This window comes from Scyliorhinus torazame, chromosome 5 (genome assembly GCF_047496885.1).
Source record: "Scyliorhinus torazame isolate Kashiwa2021f chromosome 5, sScyTor2.1, whole genome shotgun sequence".
Taxonomy (NCBI): domain Eukaryota; kingdom Metazoa; phylum Chordata; class Chondrichthyes; order Carcharhiniformes; family Scyliorhinidae; genus Scyliorhinus; species Scyliorhinus torazame.
In genome coordinates, this window is record NC_092711.1 from 164,792,612 (window position 1) to 164,820,398 (window position 27,787).

Here is a 27,787-nt window from a genome sequence, read left to right on the forward strand (position 1 = left end):
ATATTGCCAACATAAATCCAAGCAACACATTGCAGAATTAATTTGGAACAGGATATTTGAGGGACCAGAGCCTCGAGATGAAATGCCAGATCAATTGAAGAACCAGTTAACAGGTTAAAGTAGTGAGTGGAGAAAGAGGGTAAGATTATATAACAATTCAGTTTGTAAATCCAAAAATATCACAAACGGACTAACAGCATAATCAAATTAAAATGAACAACAGAACATAGATGACATAGAACTCCTGTAGTGTAGAAGGCCATTCGCCCTTCACATCTGCACTGAGCCTCAGAAAGAGCATTTCACTGAAGCCCACTCCCCATCCTATCCTCGTAACCCAGTGCATTGATCATGGTCAACCCACCTAACCTACACATCTTGGACACTAAGGGGCAAATTAGTGTGACCAATTCACTTTCGCTGCACAACTTTGGACAATGGGAGGAAAGTGGAGCAACTGGAGGAAACCCACCAAGACACAAGGAGAAAGTGCAAACTCCACACAGACAGCCACCCAAGGCTGGAATTGAACCTGGGTCCCTGGCACTGAGGTAGCAGCAATAACCACTATGCCCTACTCCCGGCTTAAGTTAAATTTAATTCACTCATGGAATGCCCAGGAGGAGCAAGTCAGTCAAATTGGAGCCTATGTATTTGAGATAGGAGTCCCATACTTTACCCAATGCATCAGACTCGGAATGAATTACAGACATTAAAAATTGCATGGAGATGCTTTCCATAATCCGCCTATGCCAGTTTTGGATCGAGGGAGACCTGACTGGTCTGCTTCTGTATTGAGCCTGATGAATGTTGAGTCCATCCTACCCCAATCCCTTATGAACCTAAGACGAGAGGCCAATTGATGAAGCCTGATTTTCAGGAGACCATACCCTCCCTTAGCTCCTGGTGACTGGAGCTTAACAGACTTCAGGCGAGGTTTATTTTTGTTCCAGGTAGAGTCATAGATGTTTACAGCTTGTCCATGCCGCCCAGTTTCTATCACTAAGCTAGTCCCACTTGCCAGCATTTGGCCCATATCCCTCTAAACCCACCCTGCCCATGTAACTCTCTAACTGCTTTTTAAAGGACAAAATTGTACCCACCTCTACCACTGACTCTGGAAGCCATTCCAGATGCTCACCACCCTCTGTGTGAAGAAACTTCTCCTCTGGTCTCATTTGTATCTCTCGTCTCCTATGCCCTCTAGACTCCTCTACCTTGGAGAAAAGATGTTGACTATATAACTTATCTATGCTCCTCATTATTTTATAGACTTCTACAAGGTCACAACTAACCTTACCCGTCTCCAGGACCCTCTGGTAATCTATAAAGTTGTGGAAGTGAATGAGCACAGGCCTGGGATGAAAACTCCCTCAGTCTCAAAGACAGGATCCGATGCCCTTTCTAATTTAAAACACCCAGTCTTCACATCCAGCTTGAGAAAACGTGGCAGCAGGTCCTCGAAGAACCTAACCAGAACCTCACCCTCCACACCTTCTGGCAGGCCAACGACTCGGATGTTCTTTTTCTGACCCGGAGTTCTGCAAGTTCTCCATGACTCCACCACACCACTCAGCCGGTTTTCCAAGGATTCAATTCTTGCCTCCGCTGAGGAGTATCTTGCTCAACATTCAGAATTCTCTCCTCCGGATCATCGAGCCTCTTCATGGTGTTTTGCAGCTCAGCCTCATGAGCTCACAGATATTGAGTCAGCACACTCAGCCTCTGGTCAATAACACGGATAATGTCGCTGACAGAGATCGGCCAATGACCGCACAGAATAGACGAGCAGGCTCGATGGGCCAAATGGCCAACTGCAGCTCTTATTTGTTATGATCTCTATGCCTAGGACAGGAAGCAGTGAGCATGGATCTATCAATCAGCCTGAATCAGCACCTTCAGGAGAATTGGGAGGATGAATATTAGATACAGCAGAGTGAGAATGGAGGGAGAGTGTGTGGGACGGAGATTTACAGCTTTTGGGGAATGAGAGAGGAAAGAATGTTCTCTAGGAACTAGAATTGTCTGTTCTGAATTTCTATCCTGTACTGACCGTGATGTCTTTTGTAAATTGTTTTTACAGGATATTAGAAGAGGAGGAATTACAGACAGAAATCTCAAACTTCACGTCTCGATCTGACTGAGTCTCTCAATTCCTTGGAACTGAACATCACCAGACTTTGAATCTAGAAGGAGAAATGTTTGGCTTTTCTGTCGGCTTCAAAAGATTTTAACCATCAGTGTGACTGGAAAAGCACCGAGACTCACACACCCGAGTGAGAGTGTTCCAGAGCACTGACTGTGGAAAGAGCTTTAACCAGTTACACAGCCTGAAAAGACATCGCACCATTCACAGCGGGGAGAGACCGTACACGTGTTCTGTGTGTGGACGAGGCTTCAACTGATTGCCCAAACTAAAGAGACACGAGGAGACCTAAAACATGGAGAAACCGTGGAAATGTGGGGACTGTGGGAAGGGATTCAGGGCTCCATCTGAGCTGGAAGCTCATCGGCGCAGTCACACTGGGGAGAGGCCGTTCACCTGCTCTGTGTGTGAGAAGGGATTCACTGTGTTATGCGCCCTGCGGACACACCAGCGAGTTCACACTGGGGAGAGGCCATTCAGCTGCTCTCAGTGTGAGAAGGGCTTCACTCAGATATCCAGCCTGCAGAGACACCAGCGAGTTCACACTGGGGAGAGGCCGTTCACCTGCTCTCAATGTGGGAAGGGATTCACTCAATCATTTGACCTGCGGACACACCAGCGAGTTCACACTGGGGAGAGGCCGTTCACCTGCTCTGTGTGTGGGATGGGATTCACTGTGTTATGCGCCCTGCGGACACACCAGCGAGTTCACACTGGGGAGAGGCCATTCACCTGCTCTCAGTGTGAGAAGGGCTTCACTCAGTTATCCCACCTGCAGAGACACCAGCGAGTTCACACTGGGGAGAGGCCATTCAGCTGCTCTCAGTGTGAGAAGGGCTTCACTCAGATATCCAGCCTGCAGAGACACCAGCGAGTTCACACTGGGGAGAGGCCGTTCACCTGCTCTCAGTGTGACAAAGGCTTCACTGAGTTATCGAAACTGTGAATTCACCAGTGGATTCACACTGGGGAGAGGCCGTTCACCTGCTCTCAGTGTGGGAAGGGCTTCACTCAATCATCCGACCTGCGGACACACCAGCGAGTTCACACTGGGGAGAGGCCATTCAGCTGCTCTCGGTGTGAGAAGGAATTCGCTCAGTTATACAACCTGCAGATACATCAGCGAGTTCACACTGGGGAGAGGCCATTCACCTGCTCTCAGTGTGGGAAGGGCTTCACTCAATCATCCAGCCTGCAGTCACACCAGCGAGTTCACACTGGGGAGAGGCCGTTCACCTGCTCTCAGTGTGAGAAGGGATTCACTCGGTTATCCAACCTGCAGAGACACCAGCGAGTTCACACTGGGGAGAAGCGTTAACCTGCTCTTAGTGAGGGAAGGGTTTCAGATATCCATACACCCTGCAGGAACACCAGCGAGTTCACACCTCGAAGAGACCATTCACCTGCTTTGAGCAGGGGAGACATTCAATGATCCGTCCCAACTACGGAGACACTAGCGAGTTAATTCTGGGGAGAGACCATTCATCTGCTCTCAATGTGGGGAGGGGTTTTGTGATTCATCACACCTGTTGTGATTCCAACAAGTTCACAATAAATTACAGATGTTGGCTCCGTTGTTATTGTTTCTGTTCTCACTGACATCCAGGACTGCATTTTGTTCATTCTGACATCTGGTGAATGGTGATGATTGGAGGGTTTCTTTCTGCTGGACTGGTCAGTCTAACACCTCTGCCTCCGGTGGGCTGACCATTTTTGAGGCTCGTTGCGATTACCTGGTTCCAAGTTTGACAAGGAGCACAGAATGAAAAGGTGTTTGCACGTTGGAAGATATTTAGTTCCCAAAGCAGCCATGTTGCCATGAAGATGGGCTATGGTGGTTACAGGGTTCTTTTGCCTAATTTATCTGGGTGTCTCTCACAGAAGGAAACTGTCATGGTATGAGGGGCAAGTTGTCTGTGGTAGATTGGGAAATTACAATAAACAGATCACTGAAAGTGGCAACGCAGGTGGATAAGGAGCTAAGAAGGCAGACGGCATGCTTGTCTTCATTGGTCGGGGCATTGAGTATAAAAATTGTCAAGTCATGCTGCAGCTGTACAGAACCTTAGTTAGGCCACACGTGGAATATTGCCTACAATTCTGGTCACCACATTACCAAAAGGATGTGGAGGCTTTGGAGAGAGTACATAGGAGGTTTACCAGAATGTTGCCTGGCCTGCAGTGTATCAGCTGTCAGGAGAGGTTGGATAAATTTGGATTGTTTTCACTAGAGCGTCGGAGGTTGAGGTTGATAAAAGATTACAAAATTCTGAGTGGCATGGACAGAGTGGATAGTCAGAAACTTATTGCCAGGTTGTAAAAGTCAATTACCAGGTGACATAGGTTTAAAGTGCAAGGGGCAAAGATTAGCCGTGATGTGCAAGGGACGTTTTTTACACAGAGGGTGGTGAGTGCCTGGAACTCGCTGCCGGAGGAGGTGGTGGAAGCAGGTACGATAGTGACGTTTAAGAGGCATCTTGATGAATACATGAATAGGATGGGAATAGACGGATACAGACCCTGGAAGCACAGAAGGTTTTAGTTTAGTCAGACATCCTGATCCAAGCAGGCTTGGTGGGCCGAAGGGCCTGTTCCTGTGCTGTCCTGTCCTTTGTTCTTTGTTGTTCTTTGTATGACGATAGACAATAGACAGGCAACCACTCGCATTTTATTTACATAAAATATAGATTCCTTTTAGAAGCAAAAGTGAAGCTATCGTGGCTAACAAGAAAAGTTAAAGATTCTATTAGATCAATGGAGGACACAATATAGTCGTGAGCCTGAGGATTGGGAACTTGTTTTAGAATTCAGCAAAGGAGGACCAAGAAACTGATAAAGAGAAAATAGAATATGAGAGCAAACCGGGGAGAACTGGAAAAACTCCTATAGGAATGTGAAAAGGAAAAGATTAGCAAAGACCAATGTGGGTCCATTCCAGACAGACAGGAGAGTTTATAATGGGGAATAAGGAAATGACAGAGAAACTAAACAATGTGTGTCTGTCTTCATGGAGGAAGATACAGAAATTGTCCCAAAAACACGAGAGAACCAAGGGGACTACTGAGCACGAGGAACTGCAAGAGATTAGTGTGAGTGAAAAAGTAGTACTGGAGTAAATAATGGGAGTGAAAGTTAATAAATCTCCAAAAGCTGCTGCTCTACATCCCAGAGTGTTGAAAGAGGCGGCTGGAGAGATTGTGGATACATTGGTGATCACCTTTCACAATTCTATAGATTCTGGAATGGTTCCTGCAGATTGGAAGGTGGTAAATGTAACCCCAATATTTAAAGAGAGAGAGAGAAAACGGGGAACCACAGACCCATTAGCCTGACATCAGTAGGAGGGAAAATGCTACAATCTATTATAAAGGATGTGATAACATACGAATTAGGAGCAGGAGTAGGCCACTCGGCCCCTCGTGCCTGCTCCACAATTCAGTAAGTTCACGGCTGATCTGATTGAAACCTCAACTCCACAGAGGCTCCTTAGGAAATACATCTTGGGAGAGCAGAATAATATTCTTTATTATAATCATCTTTATTATTGTCACAAGTAGGCTTACATTAACACTGAAATGAAGTTACTGTGAAAATCCCTGAGTCGCCACACTCCGGCACCTGTTCGGGTACACCGAGGGAGAATTCAGAATGTCCAATTCACCAAACAAGCACGTCTTGTGGGAGGAAACCAGAGCACCCGGAGGAAACCCACACAGTTTTGGGGAGAATGTGCAGACTCCGCACAGACAGTGACCCAAGCCGGGAATTGAACCCAGGTCCCTGGAGCTGTGAAGCAACAGTGCTAACCACTGTGCCTCCATGCCGCTGTGTCAGTTATGGGGAACAAGGAAATGGCAGAGGAGTTAAACAGATATTTTGAATATCCCATTCATACTAAAGAATACGGAAGGAGCAATTAAATACCATCACTGGAGAAGTTGTATTGGACAAACTAATGGGGATAAGATAAGTCCCCTGGATGGCTACATCCTAGGATCCTAAAAGAAATGGCTACAGAGATAGTGGATGCATTGATTGTAATTTTCCAAAAATCCTTGGATTCTGGAGAAGTACCAGAGGATTGGAAAACTGCCAATGTGACAACCCCCGATTCAAAATGGGAGGGAGGCAAAAAATGAGACACTATAGGACAATTAGACTAACATTTATTGTTGAAAAAAATGTTGGAATCAATTATTAGGAAGTAATAGGAGCACATTGAGAAAATCATAATCTAAACAAGCAGAGTCAGCATGGCTTTGTGAAAGGGAAACCGTGTCTGACTAATTTATCAGAGTGTTTCGAGGAAGTTTCAACCAGAGTGGATAGAGGGGGACCAGTAGATGTGTTGTATTTAAACTTCCAGAAGACCTTTGACAAGGTACCTTACAAAATGTTAAGGCATGAGATAAGAACCCATGGAGTTGGAGGTAGTATATTGACATGGATAGAGAATTGGCTAATGAGCAGGAAACAGCGAGTGGGGATAAGGGGTTCTTTTTCAGATTGGTGGCCTGTAACCAGTGGGGTTCCACGGGGCAGTGTTGGGACCACAACTGTGTACAATTTGTATTAATGACTTGGAGGAAGGAAGCGAACGTACTGCGCCCAAATTTGCAGACAACACAAAAATAGGTGGAAAGGCAAGTTGCGAGGGGGATACAAACGGTTTGCAAAGAGATATTGAGAGGTTAAGCAAGTGGACAAAAAGTTGCCACATGGAGCATAATGTGGGAAAATGTGAAGTTCATTTTAGAAGGGAGAACAAAAGAACAGTATTATTTAACTGGAGAAAAACTGCAGAAAGTTGCAACACAAAGGGACTTGGGGAACTTGTGCATGAAACACAGAAAGCTAGCAGACAGGTGCAGCAGGTAATCAGGAAGGCTAATGGAATGTTGGCCCTGATTCCAAGGGGGTTGGAGTATAAGAGTCGGGAAGTCTTGCTGCAGCTGTACAAGGTGCTGGTGAGACCACATCTGGAGAACTGAGAGCAGTTTTGATCCCCTTATTTAAGGAAATATATTATTTCATTGGAGGCTCTTTAGAAAAGGTTCACGAGGATGATCCCAGTTATGGAGGGATTGTCTTCGGGGCAAAGGTTTAACAGGTTGGGACTCATTGGAATTTAGAAGAATGAGAGGTGATCTCATTGAAACATCCAGGATTCTGAAGGAGCTTCACAGGGTAAATGCTGAGAGGATGGTCTACACCTGGACCAGAGGGGTACCAATATCCTGGGGGGTAACTTTGCTAATGCTCTTTGGGAGGGTTTAAACTAGTTCAGCAGGGGCTTGGGAACCTGAATTGTAGCTCCAGTATACAGGAGGTTGGGAGTAGTGAGGTCATGAGTAAGGTTTCAAAGTTGCAGGAGTGTACCAGCAGGTAGGAAGGTGGTTTAACGTGTGTCTTCTTCAATGCCAGGAGCATCCGGAATAAGGTGGGTAAACTTGCGGCATGGGTTGGTACCTGGGACTTCGATGTTGTGGCCATTTTGGAGACATGGATAGAGCAGGGCCAGGAATGGTTGTTGCAGGTGCCGGGGTTTAGATATTTCAGTAAGCTCAGGGAAGGTGGTAAAAGAGGGGGGGGGGGGGGTTGTCATTGTTAGTCAAGGACAGTATTACCGTGGCAGAAAGGACGTTTGATGAGGACTCGTCTACTGAGGTAATATGGGCTGAGGTTAGAAACCGGAAAGGAGAGGTCACCCTGTTAGGGGTTTTCTATAGGCCTCCGAAAAGTTCCAGAGATGTGGAGGAAAGGATTGCAAAGATGATTCTGGATAGGAGCGAAAGCAACAGGGTAGTTGTTATGGGGGATTTTAACTTTCCAAATATTGACTGGAAACGCTATAGTTCGAGTACTTTAGAGGGGTTTGTTTTTGTCCAATGTGTGCAGGAGGGTTTCCTGACACAGTATATAGTGTAGCCACTTAAAATGGCTAACTCCCGATTAGAATGGCCAAACCCCGATTTAAAATGGCGAACGGAAGAGGCTGATGGGAAAATCAGCCAACAGGACTCAAACAGACAGCTGCAGGTAAAACAGTGTATTCGCCTCTGGGGAAGCCAGACCGAATCGATACCTGCAGCCATCAACATCACAACACCCCAGCCATCTGCATATTAATCAGCCATCCCCAGGAACAATTGCTACAAATTAGCAACACAAAGCCGACCCAGACCTTTCGGCACCAGCAGGATCTGACACAAAGAGAGGTAAACGACCACCCCTCGATCAAGGAATCGCTCCAGTATTGGAGACATTGAACCAAGTGATTGGGACCAAGTCCAATCACTTGGAACCAGGTACAAGATCCGCCCCGAGAGGTGCGAAGCCCCTGGGGACTATAAGAATAGGGGCCAAGTTCAACTTGACCCTTCTCCTCCTGTCCGCACCCTTCGAAACCCTTCTGCAAGATAACGTAAGTTTTACTCCAGCGATCGCTACCAGATAGACACTCCTGACTATCGACCTGTACCAGCTTTTGATTCCCGCAGGCTCAGAACCCATTCGAACGACCATTCGTTTCCCTGACCTGGTGGGCCATTTCCAAAGTTAAGTATTGGCCTGTTAGTTGTAGGAAGTAGTTTAGCAGTAGATTTAATGTATAAGTATTAATTGCTGTATATAATAAATGAGCGTTGATTTCACTCTTACTAAGCGGTGTGTTGGATTATTGATCATTACTCTGACTTGAACCACGTGGCGGTATCAGAAAGATACCTGGCTTCTCAGGAGCAAAGGTGACAGAATAAGAATAAATAAACTAAGGCTAAAATTAGCAACATTTTTGGCGACATCCTGATGGGACCGATCGAGAAGTGGAAAACCACTCTGGGAGAACCCAAGAAATTTGAATTAGAAACCAATTGGAAACAGAAAACCACAAGTGTTCAAGCGGTTCTGATTAATAGTCATAATTCGGAAGTGTGTGTATGCATGCGTAACTAACAGGGCTATAAGGTAAAACTGATCGATTTTTGTTGCGTCAAAACTGTTGGAAGTCTGTATTTTCGGAAATTAGCGAAAGCCGTACCTGCATCCACAACACCGTCTTAGCCCCCTGTTCCAAATTTAAATGAAGCAGTCGGATAGGAAAGATGACCATGCAGGCAATGCAGCGCCTCATGAACCCTGAGGAATTTGCGACCAGCAGCAGTAGAGTGGGACAGTGTCCCATTTGGGAGGAGGAAATCCGGAAATATCTCAAGGGCAAAGGATGGCCCCTGTGGAATGATTTCTGCGATAATGAGGAATCAGGTCCCGGACGTATAGGGCATACTTGGTGGGAGAATCTGAGCGAGATACACAAAAAGACCTTGGGAAAAGTTCGCAAGCCGATGGCAATCGTGTCTTGTTTTGCACAATTGCGAGGCACAGAGGAGGTTGTCAAGACGCTCCGCAAAGAAGTTGAGGGCATACATCGGATGAGTAAAGTCGATGTATGCGAAGTTGAAAAAGAGAATTTAGAATTAAGGAGGAAATTGGCAGCAAAGGATGAAGAGGTGGTTGAAGCCAAACGGGGTCACCAGTCTTGTCTGGCGCATTTAAGCAGTTTCCAGTCACAATATGAAAAGGCCTATCAGGACACGCAATGTGCAGTCCTGGTAAGAGAAGAGACAGAAAAACAGGTAGAGATGCTACAGAAACAGTGTAGCGATCTCACGGCAGCATTAAGAGCACTCTACGCTGCCACCACAGAACAAAGACAGAGCACCGTAGATCACTCAAAATGCCGGAAGCAGATTGCAGAGCTGCAATCACTGCTTTCTGTGCAAAAAGGTTTTCAGGACACCTTTGGGGAAAAGTTAGACCAGGAAGATGGCCCTGATTGGGAAGAGTTACATGAAACAGCACAGAGATATGTTCAGGGAACATGTGCGCAGGGAAAGCCCCAGAGGAGAAAAGCACTCCGACAATCCACACAGAAGATAGTTCCGGATCCAATGAACCCTGTAACCACCCACCGCACAGCCACATCGGACGATGCGGAATATCTATATTCCACCCCCCTTAACAGTGACCCAATTACGGGACGCGTGAGAGAAGATCACACCGTTCCTCCCCAGCTCAGACTCCCACCATTTCTTTGCCACAGTTAGACGCCAGGCCCACATGTACTTCCTGGATGAGAGAGAGCATTAACGCTCATGGTTCTAAGTTTAGATCCGTCAGTAGCAGCAGCCCTTCCCGACCCACAGAATGTAGGAGGAGGCACCCTTGCAGAAATGCATACCGCGATCCTGGATGCGATCGGGTATAACCGGGGTGACCCCGTAGATGGCCTCAATAAATGTAGGCAGAAGAAATCTGAGCACCCCACAGCGTTCGCTGGACGCCTGTGGATTCACTTCGCAGCCGTTTTTGGAGACTTAGACCGTGTCCATTTGTCCCCAGACAACATGGCCAAATGGACCCGCACCCTTATCTCCCATGCCACAGATGCAGGACAGAAATCCTGTACTAGTTATGATCCCTCGGAGGAGGCCCATAATGAGAAATGGGTGGTGAAAAGATTGTTCCGTGTTTGGGAGCAATCTGTTCAGAGCAAACCCACCGTTAAAAACACCGAGGAAAAGCAAGCCGCCGCAGAGATACAGGCAGTGAAAATAACACACCAGAACCCCGCATGGGTAAATGAGGGAAAGAACAGTCCCCCACCCAAGTCACAAGAGTGTTACAATTGCGGACAGTTGGGACATTTCGTGAAAGAGTGCAATGCCCCTAAAAAGCCAGAGAGCCCAACAGACAGGCACTCTGATTAAGAAATGACAGAGCCCATCCATAGCTTTAGCACCCGTTCGGATCAGAAGGACTTGACCGGAACGGACTGACGGTGTACGGGCTCACTCAGTTGTGTCTGCGAGACACCCTTTGGGATAGGTCAGGACAACCCGTAGTTGCAGCAAAGATTCGGGGACAGCCTATCGAATTTCTTTGGGACACAGGAGGGTCCCGCACCACCATAAATTCCTCCACCCTATTTCAAAAGGACACATGGCCCACTACAGCCACTATCGCCCTCAGCGGCTTTACAGGCCACTCACAGCAGGAACACATCACAGCCCCGGTACCCATTCAAATCGGAACCATCACCACCAAACACCCCGTAGTTTTAGTTGACCTGCCCCACACAGCAGAACACATTCTGGGAATTGATTTCATGAATTCCCATAATCTTTCATTCGATCCAGTCAACCAGTGTGTCTGGAAGATGGCGAAATCCGCAAGAGCCCCCGCAACACTCATCATAGGAGAGTATATGAACAAAATTAGTGCCTTCGGCGAATTTTGGTTCAACCCGACCACGCTTAGCACGGACAAGCAGGTTAGGGCAGTTCTGCAAAAGAACAGGGCAGCATTCGCGACACACAAGCATGACTGTGGACGGATGACTGGCTCCGTACAAGTAACAGGACCTGACCCTCGACCCCAGAAACAGTACGGATTTCCCCAAGAGGCAGAGGGAGAAATCTCAAAAGTAATGGAGAGCTTATTAGAGCAGGGCGTACTTAGATCAGTATCCTCCACTAATAATGCCCCGATTTGGCCAGTGAGAAAGCCCGATGGATCATGGCGACTGACCATCGATTATCGGGAACTCAACAAAGTCGCCCCACCGTAGCAACAAGTCCTGAGACCATGCTTAAGCAGGGACTCAATTCCCGATAGTTTACGGTTTTGGACGTCAGTGATGGATTCTGGTCCATTCCATTGGCAAAGGCGTGCCAGTACAAATTTGCCTTCACCTTTAAAGCACAGCAATACACGTGGACATGCCTGCCACAAGGATTCCACAACTCCCCCTCCATTTTCCACCGACAGCTGGCAAATGGTTTAGCCAAATTCTCTCGCCCCGAATGTCTGGTACAGTATGTAGATGACCTACTACTGTAGACAGACACCAAGGAAGAGCACATTGAGCTTCTGTCCAAACTCCTGGAACTATTACATTCAATTGGTTGTAAAGTCAACCCCAAAAAGGCCCAGATTTTGGAAGAAAAAGTGATATATTTGGGAACAATTATCACGCACGGTAAACGCGAGATCGAGCATAAAAGGATTGACTCGATTGCTAAATTGCCCCTTCCCCATATCGTTTCAGCCCTCCGGCCGTTTTCAGGACTGGTTGGCTACTGCCGAAACCACATTGACGGTGTCGCCAGAAAGGCAGCGCCCCTCTCAGACCTCCTAAAGAAAGGAGACCCCTGGGAATGGCTTCCACAGCATACAGATGCTGTGGACTCTTTAAAACAGGCACTCATAGCAGCCCCCGCACTACAAGTTCCAGACCCGCTTTCCCCTTACGCTATAGAGGTAGCGACCACAGACCTCACCCTTTCGGCCGTGTTCCTCCAGGAACGGCACGACCAGTTAAGGCCCGTAGCTTACGCCTCACGACTTTTAGATGCTGTGGAGCAGGGATTTTCAGCCTGTGAGAGGCACCTGCTCGCAGTTTTCTGGGCAGTCCAGTATTTTTCATACATTACCGGACTGAACCCCATCACAATTCTCACCGAACACACCCCCACCCAGCTTTTACTGGACGGACAACTCAAGGACGGTACCGTCAGTCAAATAAGAGCAGCTAGATGGACCCTTCTCTTGCAGGGATGGGACATCACTGTGAAAAGGACAAAGACACACACCTATTTAGCCGACAATTTACAATACCCCGGAACCTCCCATGACTGTGAGATTATCTCTCGACACCACAACACAGGCCCCTTTATCGCTAAAACACCCCCCAGAAAGATAGAGAATTCAACTCCGAGCCCCCCGCACACGGACACGTGTGAGCCCTTAAAGATTTATGTGGATGGATCTTCCAAGGTCTTGGATGGGAAACGCATAACAGGTTGCGGTATCTATGTCGAGGACGTGCAGGAACGCGCCCTCGAGGAAATATCGTTAAAACTACCCAGACACTTAGGCGCGCAGGCAGCAGAGCTCGCGGCCATCGTATATATATAGTTGAACACCCAGATTCCTTCCCCAGCCCAGCAGACATATACTCCGACAGCCTCTATGTCTGTAACAGCCTTACGGAATTTCTGCCCCTGTGGGAAGCAAGAGGATTTGTTTCCGCAGACGGAAAACCCCTCCCCTCAGCCCCATTGCTCCGTCATATTTTAGAAAAAGCCCAGAACAGGACTTTTAGAATCATCAAAGTCCGCAGCCACCATCGTTCCTCCCTGCCTGGAAATGTAAAAGCCGACGCACTGGCTAACGCAGGTTCCAGACATGGGTATTTTTGGAAACCCCCTGAAAGCGCGCAGTGAGTGCAGTTCAGGTCTCACAGACAAAGATCGAGGATCTAGTGGAGGCCCAGAAGCAGGACACCAATCTCAAGGAGATTGTAAAGGGAAACTATCCAGCTCCCTATGAGAGATTTAGAAATACACTGACCACACATGACGGTGTGGTGTGAAAGGACACCCTTTATGTGGTTCCTGAACAGGACAGGAACCAATTGATTTACTTGTTCCATGACGGTCATGGACATCAGGGAATCGATCCCACTACAGCCCATCTCAAGCAGCTTTGTTGGTGGCCGAATATGAAGGAAGATGTAAACCATTACAGAGAAAATTGTCTTATCTGCGCCCAGAATAATCCGGACAGATATGCCAAAATGGCCCAACTCAGCCACACCCGACCTGTTAATGGTCCCTGGACTAACCTCCATATTGATTTTATAGGACCATTGCCCCCTTGCAGGAATGGCTATAAATATGTACATGTGGTCATAGACACATTTACAAAATGGGTGGAAGCATTCCCAGCCCACACAAACACTGCAAAAACCACATCCAAGATTTTGACCCACCACATGTTTACAAGATTGGGACTCACCCGCACATTGAATCCAACCAAGGTTCCCATTTTACGGGACGTGTCATGCAGAACGTCCTCACGATATTTGGCATCATCCAAAAATTCCACAAAGCACACCACCCACAGTCGAGTGGTATCGTGGAGCGCATGAATCGGACCCTAAAAACCACCCTCAGAAAAATGGTCCAGCAGAACAACACCACTTGGGACTCAGTCCTCCCTTTTGCGCCGATGTTTTGCGTAACACTATTTCTACCTCCACAGGTTACACCCCACACACCCTCATGACCGGACGCCCCATGCAAGGCACAGAATATTTGTTAGGTTTGGACCTGACCAGCCCCGAAGTGACGGCTCTCACACACGAGAAAGCCGTGGAGCAATTGTTGCAAATGTTAAAACGGCTCAGCTAGCAGCCGCAGTAAAATTGGGCACCAAGAAGAAACAGAGCAAGGCTTATTTCGACAAGACAGTGCATGCGACTGAGTACAGTATCGGACAGCAAGTGATGCTTTCTGTATATAACCCCAGCACGTTCCTGTCACCAAAATACTCGGGTCCGTATTCCATTGCGGATAAAGTAAGCCCTTCCGTTTACAAAATAAAGTACCCCAATGGTAAGACTGCGTGGTTTCATATAAACCAGCTGAAGGCTTATGGAACACAGTCGAACCACGCACACCACGTCATGCTTGACGCAGCACACCACACCCCGCCCACAGCTAACATAACCCTACCAAACCCCACCACGTCCAGCCCAGCCACGGACTCGACCTCGACTCCATCCCCGAAATATACACTCCGCCCCGGAACGCCCACAGACTGCAGCAGCAGAGACAGCGACTGTGACTCGGACGATAGCCACAGCACACCTCCCTACTATCCTCATACACCAGGACCCACACCTAGCGACTCCTACTTCGATACACGTGATCCCTTCCTGATCACTTTCCTGAACAAGCCCCACCACCAACCACCGAACCACACTGACGACCCCGATTTTGTCCCCAAACAACTAGACACCAATTACTGGCACCGAGACAACTCGTACCGACTCGTCCGCAACGACGAGAGTGACCCCCACCTCACACCATGCAGCCCTTTCAGCCCTAATCCACGCCAGAGTTTGGCACCCGGGAGAAGGTGACGACCTCGGGTCTGACTCCCAAACCGCCAACCCCTTTGCGACCCTGTTTGCAACCGAGAACAGAGGTGTCCAGATGATGTTTTAAAGGAACCGCTTGGGAGAAGTGTTGTCCTTTCTGATGGCACCTGCAGAATTTTTTATGGTGTTTGTAAGTTTGTTAAATGTTGTATGTCCGACAGGAGAATTTTTCTCACTGCCACACGCCTATTCGGCCGAAACTTCTGAGAACTTGCCTTCAGAGACTAACCATTGCCAGACGCCAATTCACCTGAAACCTCTGAGCACTTGCCCACAGAGACCCACTGTTGCCAGACACTTGTTCAGCGGAACTAGCTTGTCTGCAGACACTTGTTCGGGTACCAGACGCCCGATCGTAACTGCCCTTCTGGTTCGAAGGATAGAACCACGACGGCAGCCCCACCACGATGACTACATTTTTGCCCGTACTTGTCGGTTGCTCAGGCAGTGGAGAAACAGTTTGAGACCCGCCCTGCCTGGAAACCCCCCACTGGTCAACTACGCTCGGGTAGTAGAGCCACGGCATTGGTAGCCGTCCTACCCGGGGACTCCATCCAAATCGTACCCGTCGCTGCCCATACGCACCTCATTTTGGCATTTTTCAGTTCAAAAGGTTTTGTTTGTTTAGGTAGCCTTTAGGTTGCCAGCCATCTGCTATTTACATCCTGGAACATTTGGATGCTAAATCAGCACTGGTTCATCATTGGGAAGTGTGTCTTCTCCTAAAATTTGTTTTTTTTTTAAAATGAGGGAGTCACACATAGTGACCAACTATAAAGGGAATAATTGGCACAAAAGGACAGACACACTAGCATACCAGATATTAAACAATGATAGTTACAGACACTATGCTTGTTTCTACAGAACTCCAGAAGCTCCAGGATCGGAGAAAACAAAGAAAGAAAAGGAAAGAGAACAGCCATGAGGACTTCCTTCATATGGATCAACATAATGTTATTGGACATTTGGTTGCGCGTGACCGCGAACCCCATGACTTCAAACCCCCCCCCCAGCCGTTAATGTTTCATTGCCCCGCAGTACCCAGAGCCCAGTCACCAGCGACACTACATCTTCTTGGTGTGCCAGGTTCATAACCTGGTACGTCTACGAAAATAAAGAAGGATAACCTACCGCGCTCGAACCCCGGTATATAGGATCAGATCCCTTATGTTCGGTTATGACCAGACCCCCGACCCCCGCGATCTATTATAAAATAATAAAGTGCATTCACTTGCGTTTATTGTTGTTGTAAATAAAGAGATGTGAAAAACTTTTTCATGAGCAAAAATTGTATGATCCTGAGCTTGACTGCCAAGCCAGGAAAGACTGTCTGAAATGCTATGATTTTGTTGTATGATTGAGGAAGGTAGGATAATGGAATGTTTAAGCGAGTGTAGTATATTAAGGATAAGTTAGAGGTTCCAAGTTTGTTGTTTTGTAATGCATGTCCCTGTCTGACATAGCGCCCTTAGAATTGTTAGTTAAAAAATTTTGTGCATAGATATGGTCAGTGCAGAGGCCATGAAGGAAGTGCCCCCCCCCCCCCCCCCCGGGTCAGGGAATGGAAAGTAACATAATGATGTGATCCTTCAATCTTCGCGTTAGGATCACAAGGAGGAAATGTAGCCAGTTAAAATGGCTAACTCCCGATTAGAATGGCCAAACCCCGATTTAAAATGGCAAACGGAAGAGGCTGATGGGAAAATCAGCCAACAGGACTAAAACAAACAGCTGCAGGTAAAACTGTGTATTCGCCTCTGGGGAGGCCAGACAGAATCGATACCTGCAGCCATCAGCAGAACAACACACCGGCCATCTGAATATTAATTAGCAATCATCGGGAACAATGTGCAACAAATTAGACACAAAGCCAACCCAGACTAGTCGGCGCCAGTAGAAGCCTACACAAAGAGAGGTGAACGACCACCCCAAAACCGCCCACTGATCAAGGAATCGCTCCAGCATTGGAGAATATCGAACCAAGTGATTGGGACAACGTCCAATCACTTGGAACCAGGTACAGGGTCCGCCCCGAAAGGCGGGAAGCCTCTGGGGACTATAAGAATAGAGTCCAAGTTCAAATCGATCTCTCTGCACCCTTCTTCTCCTCTCTCCATCCCTCGAGACCCTTCTGCTGACCTTCTGCAACAGCTGCTAAAATGGTAAGTCTTACTTCAACACTCGCTACGAGATAGGCGCTCCTGGCTATCGACCTGTACCAGCTTTGAATCCCGCAGGCTCAGAACCCATACGAAAGGCCATTCGTTTCCCTGACCTGGTGGGCCATTCCCAAAGTTAAGTATTGGCCTGTTAGTTGTAGGAAGTAGCTTAGAAGTAGAATTAACGTATAAGTATTTACTGTATATAATAAATGTGCGTTGATTTAACTCTTACTAAGCGGTGTGTTGGATTATTGATCATTACTCGGACTTGAACCACGTGGCGGTATGAGAAAGATACCTGGTGACTCAAGATCAAAGGTGATAGAACAAGAGCAATTAAACTAAGGCTAAAACGAGCAACATTTGTCCTCTGCTCGCTTTTAAAGGCTTCCCAATCCTCTGGCTTCCCACTAATCCTCACCACTTTGTAAACTTTTTCTTTAGTTTTTATGCTGTCCTTGACATCCTTCATCAGCCATGGATGCCTTGTCCTCCCCTTAGCATATATTCTGCTCCTTGGGATGAATTTCTGTTGTGCCTGCCTAATAACCCCCCAAAGCCCCTGCCATTGCTGTTCCACTATCTTCCCTGCTAGGTTCCTTTTCCAATCAACTCCGGCTAGCTCCTCTCTCATGTCTTTGTAGTTACCTTTATTTCATTGTAATAAAATACGGTGAATGGCCTCCTGCACTGTAGGGATGTGAGAATCCCAAAATTATTGCACAGTACTTGGAAAACAGTGGCAGGATTGGGCAGAGTCAGCATGGATTTATGAAAGGGAAAATCATGCTTGACAAATCGACTGGAATTCAGCAAAATGAGGGAGATGTTGACGCGGATCTGGGTTCGATTCCCGGGCAGAGCATGATGCTTTATTGTTGTCCAGCAAACCGTTCAACGAAGCTGAATCGCAGTTTCACAGAAAAGAGCTGTGCCAGAATCAGTTAAGTGAGATTTGTTGTTTCACATCAGAGCTGAAAAAGTCACAAGTGCAGCAGGTTGAGAACAAGTACATATGCTGGAAGAGACGGAGAGATGCTGACGTCAACCAAAATTTGGGTGGTAATGGGCCAGATGTTATTGCTCACCAGATACAAGTATCTCCCAGATCTGGGTGCAAATCTCGGGCGTGGCATCAGGAAAATTTCTCACTCAAATTATTGACTAAGTTTTAATGCAGTCCCCGCGTTCTGCTGGCACAGTTTTCTGTGAAACTGCGATTCAGCTTCATTGAACATTTTGCTGGACAACAATAATTCATCATTCCCTGACCGGGAATCGAACCCGGGCCGAATCCTAACCACTAGACCACCAGGGAAACTGTCTTTGTTCTCCACCTGCTGCCCTTGTGACTTTTTCAGCTCTGATGTGAAACGACAAATGTCACTGAACTGATTCTGGCAGAGCTCTTTTCTGTGAAACTGCGATTCAGCTTCATTGAACATTTTGCTGGACATCAATAATTCATCATTCCCTGACCGGGAATCGAACCCGGGCCGCGGAGGTGAAAGCGCCGAATCCTAACCACTAGACCACCAGGGAAACTAACGATAAAAGTTGTAACCTGAGTTGACAGTATATCACTCACCTTTTATTTTGATTTCCGAGTTTTCATTAGAAGTATACAAAATTACATGTTTAAAATGAACACAAGTGACATCTTCAGCCAATCACAACACCGATTGTTGTTCGCTGGAACATGAAATCGACAGTGAGGTGAAATAGTCCCAAAAGCTGCTCATGTGTAACTTCCAATTTCCAAAACCCACCAACCTTATCACTGTGGCCCCTGTGAAACTGACAACTCGTCATCCAGCGGACATTCATTCGTCATTTCAAATAACTCATTTTAATTTTTGAAAACATAGTTAATCCTTTTCGCAATTAAGTTTTGAACAAAATTAGAATAGTTTCCAATTTTTGTTGATCTTTTTCTGAACTGAAACTATCACACGTTTGCGGAACAAACACAAACTCTCCTGTTTCACACTGGGCAGGGACATTAAAACTTAGTCATCTGTAATTATGAGGCAAAGCTTCCTCGTTCCGATTTGTTGTTAAACATTAACAGAACACGTCATCCCACAGCCTTGTGACATTTACACTTTCACAAGTTTGGAATGTGTTTCTTTCTTCCCCGGCTCCACAGTGGGTGAGAGAGGGACAAGCAGCAGGATTTTACCCTAATTCTCCATTCACTCGCTGCCAGCAGAACGCGGGGACTGCAGCTTCAATCAGCGGGTTACTGCCCATCCCGGGGACACTCCAACCAGGAGCAAAGCTCCCAATACACCGAGCACAGGCTCAGAAACATGCAGGTAGATTATACCCCGCTCACTTAACCTCCGAGCAGCATTTACACAATCCCTCAGTGAGTGGCGCTTCCTTTGAGCTTCTTCTGTTGTATTCAGCTCCTGTGACCTCAATGGACTGAATAATTTCAGTTCGAAGTTTTCTTGTCATCACGCCCGAGATTCGGACCCTGATCGGGGGGGGGGGAAATTACTGTGTCTGTGTGAGCATCAAAATCTGGCCCAATACCACTCAAATTTTTGCTTGCTTCATAATCTCTCTCACTTTGCAGCCAATCACTGTCCGTTTCTTCCTGCCTCTGTCTTTGTTCTCGACCTGCTGCACTTGTGACTTTTTCAGCTCTGATGTGAAACGACAAATATCACTTAACTGATTCTGGCACAGCTCTTTTCTGTGAAACTGCGATTCAGCTTCGTTGAACGTTTTGTCGCAATTAAGTTTTGATCAAAATTTGAAGTTTCCTCTTTGTTAGTTTCCCTGGTGGTCTAGTGGTTAGGATTCGGCGCTCTCACCGCCGCGGCCCGGGTTCGATTCCCGGTCAGGGAATGATGCTTTATTGTTGTCCACCAAACCGTTCAACGAAGCTGAATCGCAGTTTCACAGAAAGGAGTCAGAATCAGTTCAGTGACATTTGTCGTTTCACATCAGAGCTGAAAAAGTCACACGTGCAGCAGGTCGAGAACAAATACAGAGGCAGGAAGAAACGGACAGTGATTGGCTGCAATGCAAGTGAGAGAGATGTTGACGCATCGCAAATCTGCGTGGTATTGGGCCAGATGTTATTGCTCTCACAGACAGAAATATCTCCCCGATCTCGGTGCAAATCTCCAACGTGATGACAAGAAAACATCTAACTGAAATTATTCAGTCCATTGAGGTCACAGGATCTGAATACACCTAAAGAAGCTCAAAGGATGTTCCACTGACTGAGGGATTGTGTAAATGCTGCTCGGAGGTTCAGTGAGCGGGGTATAATCTACCTGCATGTTTCTGAGCCTGTGCTCGGTGTATTGGGAGCTTTGCTCCTGGTTGGAGTGTCCCCGGGATGGGCAGTAACCCGCTGATTGAAGCTGCAGTCCCCGCGTTCGGGTAAAATCCTGCTGCTTGTCCCTCTCTCACCCACTATAGAGCCAGGCAAGAAATAATCTCATTCAAAACTTGTGGAAGTGTAAATGTCCCATGGCTGTGAGATGACGTGTTGTGTTAATGTTTAACAACATATCGGAACCAGGAAGCTTTCCTCATAGTTACAGATGAGTACTTTTTAATATTCCTGCCCAGTGTGAAACAGGAGAGTTTGTGTTTGTTCCGCAAACGTGTGATAGCTTCAGTTCAGAATAAGAACATCAAAAATTGGAAACTATTCTAATTTTGATCAAAACTTAATTGCGAAAAGGATTAACTATGTTTTCAAAAAGTAAAATGAGTTATTTGAAATGACGAATGAATGACCGCTGGATGACGTGTTGTCAGTTTCACAGGAGCCACAGTGATAAGGTTGGTGGGTTTAGGAAATTGGAAGTTACACATGAGCAGCTTTTGGGACTATTTCACCTCACTGTCGATTTCATGTTACAGCGAACAACAATCGGTGTTGTGATTGGCTGAAGATGTCACTTGTCTTCATTTTAAACAGGTAATTTTGTATACTTCTAATGAAAACTCAAAAACCAAAATAAAAGGTGAGTGATGTACTGTCAACCCGGGTTACAACTTTCCTTGTCAGTTTCCCTGGTGGTCTAGTGGTTAGGATTCGGCGCTCTCACCGCCGCAGCCCTGGTTCGATTCCCGGTCAGGGAATGATGTATTATTGTTGTCCAGCAAAATGTTCAACGAAGCTGAATCGCAGTTTCACAGAAAAGAGCTCTGCCAGAATCAGTACAGTGACATTTGTTGTTTCACATCAGAGCTGATAAAGTCAGAAGTGCAGCAGGTCGAGAACAAATACAGAGGCAGGAAGAAACGGTCAGTGATTGGCTGCAAGTGAGAGAGATGTTGACGCAAGCGCAAATCTGCGTTGTATTGGGCCAGATGTTATTGCTCTCACAGACAGAAATATCTCCCCGATCTCGGTGCAAATCTCCAACGTGATGACAAGAAAACTTCTAACTGAAATTATTCAGTCCATTGAGGTCACAGGAGCTGAATACACCTAAAGAAGCTCAAAGGAAATGGGGGGAGCAGATCCGTGGAGATTTAGCCGGCCGCCGGCGAGGGAGTTCTCGTACTACTCCCACGTCCACAAGGTGTACTCCCGAATTGACTACTTTGTTGTGAGTCTGGACCTGCTGGCCGGAATGGTGGGGGCAGAATATTCGGCAATTGCCAGATCGGACCATGCTCCGCACTGGGTAGACCAGCAGTTTTGTAAAGACAGCTTTCAGCACCCACCATGGAGGCTGGAAGTTGGACTATTTGCAGATGAGGCGGTGTGTGAGAAGCTGAGGAAATGCATGCAGAATTACCTGCAGGTGAACAATACTGGAGAAGTCTCAGCAGCGGTGCTCTGGGAGGCACTGAAGGTAGTGTTGAGAGGGGAGCTGATTTCAACCCGGGTGTACAGGGACAGAACAGATAGGGCAGAGACGGACCGACTCATTCAGGAAATTCTACGGACGGACAGGAATTACGCGGAATCCCCGAGGCCAGAGTTACTCAGGAAACGACAGAGGCTGCAGGCCGAATTTGGGGTGCTGACTACAGGCAAGGCTGTAGAGCAGCATAGGAAGGTAACGGTGATTTATGAGCATGGGGAGAAGGCCAGTAGAATGCTTGCACAGCAACTGAGGAAGAGGGAAGCGGCTAGGGAAATAGGGAGGGTAGTGGATGGGGACGGTAATCTAGTGGGTGTTCCAGCAGGGCTAAACAAGGTCTTTAGGGACTTTTGTAGGAACCTGTACACTTCGGAACCACCCGGGGGAATGAGGCGATTCCTGGACGGACTGACCTTCCCAAGAGTGGGGAGACGTTGGTGGACGGACTGGGGGCCCTGGTCAGGATCGAAGAGGTATTGGGGGCCAGAAGGTCATGCAATTGGGTAAAGCCCCGGGGCCGGGCGGGTATCCGGAGGAGTTTTACAAAAAATTTGCTGGGATAGTGGGGCCGGTGCTGGTCAGGGTCTTTAACAAGGCAACAGGCAGAGGGAGTTTACCCCCGACGATGTCGCAGGCCACCATCTCGCTCATTCTGAAACGGGATAAGGACACGGAGGCCTGTGGGTCACACAGGCCGATCTCTTTGGTTAACGTAGACGCCAAGCTACTGGCCAACATTTTGGTGACCAGAGTTGAGGACTGTGTACCGGATGTAACTGTGGAGACCAAACCGGGTTTGTAAAGGGGAGGCAGCTGGTGGCCAACATAAGAAGGCTGCTCAACGTGATTATGATGCCCCTGGAGAGTAGGGAGGTAGAGATAGTGGTAGCCATGGATGCTGAAAAGGCTGTTGACCGGGTCAAGTGGGATTTTCTGTGGGAGGTACTAGGATGGTTTGGGTTCAGGGCGGGGTTCATCGACTGGGTTAGGCTATTGTCTCCGGCCCCGGAGGCGAACAGGACAACATCGGACTACTTTAGACTGCACCGTGGGACAAGACAGGGCTACCTTCTCTCCCCACTACTGTTTGTGCTGGCCATAGAGATTGCACTGAGATTGCACTGTAGAATTGCACTGAGATCTTCTAGGGGCTGGAAAGGGCTAGTCCGGGGGGGGGGGGGGGGGGGGGAAGAGTCGAACATAGAGTCTTGTTATATGCAGATGATCTGCTGTTATATGTATCAGACCCAATGGTGGGGATGGACGGTATTATGGCAACTCTGAGAGAATTTAGCCGGTTCTTCGAATACAAATTGAACATGGCTAAGAGCGAGTTGTTTGTAATTCAGGCGAGGGGACAGGAGAGTAGGCTGAAGGGGTTGCCGTTCAGGCTGGTGGGGGAGAGTTTCCGATATTTGGGGATTCAGATGGCACGGGACTGGGACAGGTTGCACAAGCTCAACCTGTCCCAACTGATGGAACGAGTGAGGGAGGAGGTCCGGAGGTGGGATGCGCTCCCGCTGTCATTGGCGGGGAGGGTGCAGACTGTTAAGATGACGATTCTCCCGCGGTTCTTGGCTGATCTTTTGTGGACTCAGCTCCACTTTCCGGCCCGAACACCATAACCCTTAATCCCTTTATTCTTCAAAAAACTATCTATCTTTATCTTAAAAACATTTACTGAAGGAGCCTCTACTGCTTCACTGGGCAAGGAATTCCATAGATTCACAACCCTTTGGGTGAAGAAGTTCCTCCTAAACCCAGTCCTAAATCTACTTCCCCTTATTTTGAGGCTATGCCCCCTAGTTCTGCTTTCACCCGCCAGTGGAAACAACCTGCCCGCATCTATCCTATCTATTCCCTTCATAATTTTATATGTTTCTATAAGATTCCCCCCTCATCCTTCTAAATTCCAACGAGTACAGTCCCAATCTACTCAACCTCTCCTCGTAATCCAACCCCTTCAGCTCTGGGATTAATCGAGTGAATCTCCTCTGCACACCCTTCAGTGCCAGTACGTCCTTTCTCAAGTAAGGAGACCAAAACTGAACACAGGATACTACCGACCATGCGCAGAGGTAGGTAGTAGAAAGGGTTAATGAGCTACAATTTTCTGGAGCTCGGTGCACAACACAACATGAAGTAAGAGGATAGACTTCAGTCAACAGAACAAGAAACAGCTCCACAGTCACCTGGAAGCTGAGAGCTGGTGATCCAGAGTGAACGGACTGATCCACTGCCTTTGTTAATTATTGTGATTTTGTACTTATTACAACTAACTTAATAAATTCTGTGACAACATTCTTGTACCCGGAATGGTCTGCAACTAGTCAGGAGCTGCAGGTAACTTTCACAACACAGTCTGACGTGTAATTGATTTGAGTGTTACAATTGAGATTGGAGCCAAACCCGGATCTTACAATAGGATCAAATTTCACATTTCATTTGGGTATCCTGCACTAACAGTGATGGCTTTTGTAAAGTCCTTTTACAGGATATTAGAAGGGGAGGAGTTACAGAATGAAATTTCACACCAAACATCACATCAAGATGTGACAGAGTCACTCGATTCATGGGAGCTGAATATCATCGACCTTTGAATTTAGAATGAGAAATGTTTGTCTGTTCTTCTGCTGAAAGAGATGTTTAAACATCACTCAGTGTACAGACACTGAGCCAGGCTCATCCGAGTGAGGCATCACTAAAAAAATCCATTTTATATTTTGCAGCTCACCCAAAGATGGAAATTTCAGCACACATTTCTCCATCTTGTATTTTTTAATGTTTTGTTTGCCCGTTAAATATCCTCGACCTCTGGATGTTTCATTACAGAACTCAGCTCGAAGACATCAAAACCTGTATCCGGCCTTGCCTGTGGGCCCCATTCGTCAATTCAACTTTGCAGCAGCTCAGTCCCAGCTTTGGAAACACCTTCATCTTTCTGTGAGGCCCCGGCCCCATTGACTGTGACAGGGTTCATACTGTCTCCCTGAGATTGTTGATGTAAAGTCACATCAGACCCACACTGCCCGATTTCCAATCCAATTTATTTAAAGGTCTCAGAAGTCTGACTCCAACCTTAAATGTTGTTCTGATCCTGTCAGTAACATTATTTTGGAACTCACTAGTACCACCACATAGGCAGTCATCAACATGCATCATAAAGATGCCCGAGAGTTTCCTGCCTTGGTACCAATAAAGCACGGCAGCTTCTGCCTTCAGGTAGAGACAACCCGACTTGAACAAAACTGATCTAACTGAGAAGTGCCATACACTCTGAAACATTGTTCAAAACATAGACAAACTTATTGAACTTCCAAAGTCTTCCATACATCTGGCACCGTAGGAGGTTGCAGAAACACTGCCCTCTGGAGGTGATCCCCCAGCGCAAATGCAGCTTTTATGTTTCTTGACTGAAAGTTCCGGGAAAATGCCACGAAAAGGGGCAAAGAAATTTCAAAATTAATTTTTCCCACTGTGGGCGAGTCCACTCTGACCTCTTTATCTCCCAAGACTTTTTCAAATTTCTGAGCCACTAACCTCACCTTGGGCCTCATAAACGCCATCCGGTTGGACCTTTTCTGTGCAGATCCATCGATGTGTTGATGCTGGCTGACCCCTATCTGGGACCTCTGAACACACGCCAAACTCTGTCCAACTGCCTAACTCTTTCTGTTTAGCCTCCCGTACGCCTTTATCCCCTCATTTTTCGGCAGCTACTAAACCCTCTCGGTTACAGGGACTTCAGCATCGCCCCCAAACATATCCTTGGTGTAAAACCGACAATTCCCTGCCTGAAATGTCCCAGTTATTGAAATTCCATTAAATGGATGTCAAAGAAACAGACCAGAAACAGCTCCCTGAGGTTCTGAGGAGTCCCCAGTGGTCAGTCAGACTGAACTAAACACGGGTGGTATAAAACAAACAATACTCACCCCGGTATCTGCTGTCAAAGGGGACTTGCCTTTAATCAGAGCCGTCAGTGGATCCTGTTCCTGACACCAGGTTCTTGTGGGACAAATGCCACTCGGAGTCCAGAGTTGGTCGAAGTTTAGGAATCTTTATTACAAACATGCAGGGAATGCTTCAGCGAACCGAAGCATCTGTGGGAGTAGTTACAATAACACACGTTTATACACAGTACAGTTGCTGCTGTTTTGTCTGCAATTTGGTGGGAAAGTACAGGACGTAAAGGAAACAACTCGAAAATAGCTCACTTATTGGCTATAGTGACTTCATCTCTCACAAAACACATCTCGGAAAACAATAGCCAGACCAGTAATCCAGAGACCCAGGGTAATGCAATAGGGATCCAGGCTCGGCAGATGGTGAAATTTAAATTAATTAAAAATCTGGAATTAAAAGTCATTGATGACCATGAAAGCATTGTCGATAGTTGTAAAAACCCATCTGGTTTCTTTTAGATCCACCTGTAGTGGGGGAATAACACTATTTACTATCCAGGATAAAATTAATGTACTTCAGCCTTTGTGGATCATTCCCGTGGAAATGTGCTCTCCCCCAGGCTCAAAGAGCATCAGCCCACTGGAAGCAAAATCGTGAGACCGGCCAATCCAGCAGAAAGAAACCCTCCGACCCTCCCACTTCACCAAGTGTCAGAATGAACAAAGTTTGATTTGATTAAATGTATTCATGTGTACCGAGGTACAGTGAAACGTATTGTTCTGCGTACAATACAGACAGATCATTTTATACATGAAAAAACATAGGACATATGATAAATACACAATTTAAATACATAGATATCAGGTAAAGCATACGGAGCGTAGTGCTACTCAGTAGAGAAGATGTGTGGCGAGATCAGTTCAGTCCATAAGAGAGTCATTCAGGAGTCTGGTAACAGCGGGAAATAAGCTGTTTAGAATCTGTTATTGCGTATTCTCAGACTTTTGTAACCCCTGCCCAATGGAAGAGATTGGAAAAGAGAATAACCTCGGTGGGAGGGTCTTTGATTTTGCTGCCCGCTTTCCCAAAGCAGCTGGAGGTGTAGACAGAGTCAATGGATGGGAGGCAGGTTTGTGTGAGGGGCTGGGCTGTGTTCACAACTCTCTGTAGTTTCTTACAGTCTTGGGCTGAGCAGTTGCCATACCAGTGTCATGGGAGTGTCCCTTTAAGAAATGTTTTGACTTATCACAAGGCTTCAGTGATGTCATTGTGTGGGTGGATCTGGGCTGTGGCTCTGGGAGTTGGATTTACTTTCGCTTTGGTTTGGGGCTGTTTTGTGGCTCTGAGTGTTTTGCTTTCGTTCTCACATTTTTGGCTGCTGTACTCAGAAAGAGGAGTATTTTGGCCTGTCTCTCTCTATCTTCATTTTAAAAGCTGTTTCCAGACTGCTTGATAACTTGAAAAGAAATAATTGTTTTCTGGAAGGAATTCAAACCTGCTGTTTTGGAAAGGAAACAAGAGCATCCAAACCAGGTCTTGAGTTCTGTGTGCTGGGCCACACCTTTGAAAAGGAGGTACTGGTTTATGGGATCTAGTTATTAAATTGGAAAAGTTAAAGGGGGGAATTTATTAAGGGTTATACATAGATTACAGTAGCTGTGTCGGGTATTTATGTTTGTAATTGATACAAATGCTTACTGTGTGTGTTAAGGCCTCTGTT

General features: G+C 46.9%; 1 protein-coding gene and 3 non-coding genes across 4 annotated transcripts in view; 3 read left to right on the forward strand and 1 right to left on the reverse strand.

The window, feature by feature from the left end:
- Window positions 1–27,787, forward strand: part of LOC140420429 (uncharacterized) — a 131,573-nt gene that overhangs the window by 839 nt on the left and 102,947 nt on the right. The window contains 1 exon segment of the mRNA XM_072504434.1: window positions 2,084–3,376. Coding sequence (XP_072360535.1) covers window positions 2,442–3,376 — 935 coding nt within the window. The 5' untranslated portion in view covers window positions 2,084–2,441.
- Window positions 18,785–18,856, reverse strand: trnae-uuc (transfer RNA glutamic acid (anticodon UUC)). The gene has a single exon. It is a non-coding gene; the product is annotated as a tRNA-Glu (tRNA).
- trnae-cuc (transfer RNA glutamic acid (anticodon CUC)) lies at window positions 20,102–20,173 on the forward strand. Its single transcript has one exon. It is a non-coding gene; the product is annotated as a tRNA-Glu (tRNA).
- On the forward strand, window positions 21,356–21,427 carry trnae-cuc (transfer RNA glutamic acid (anticodon CUC)). Its single transcript has one exon. It is a non-coding gene; the product is annotated as a tRNA-Glu (tRNA).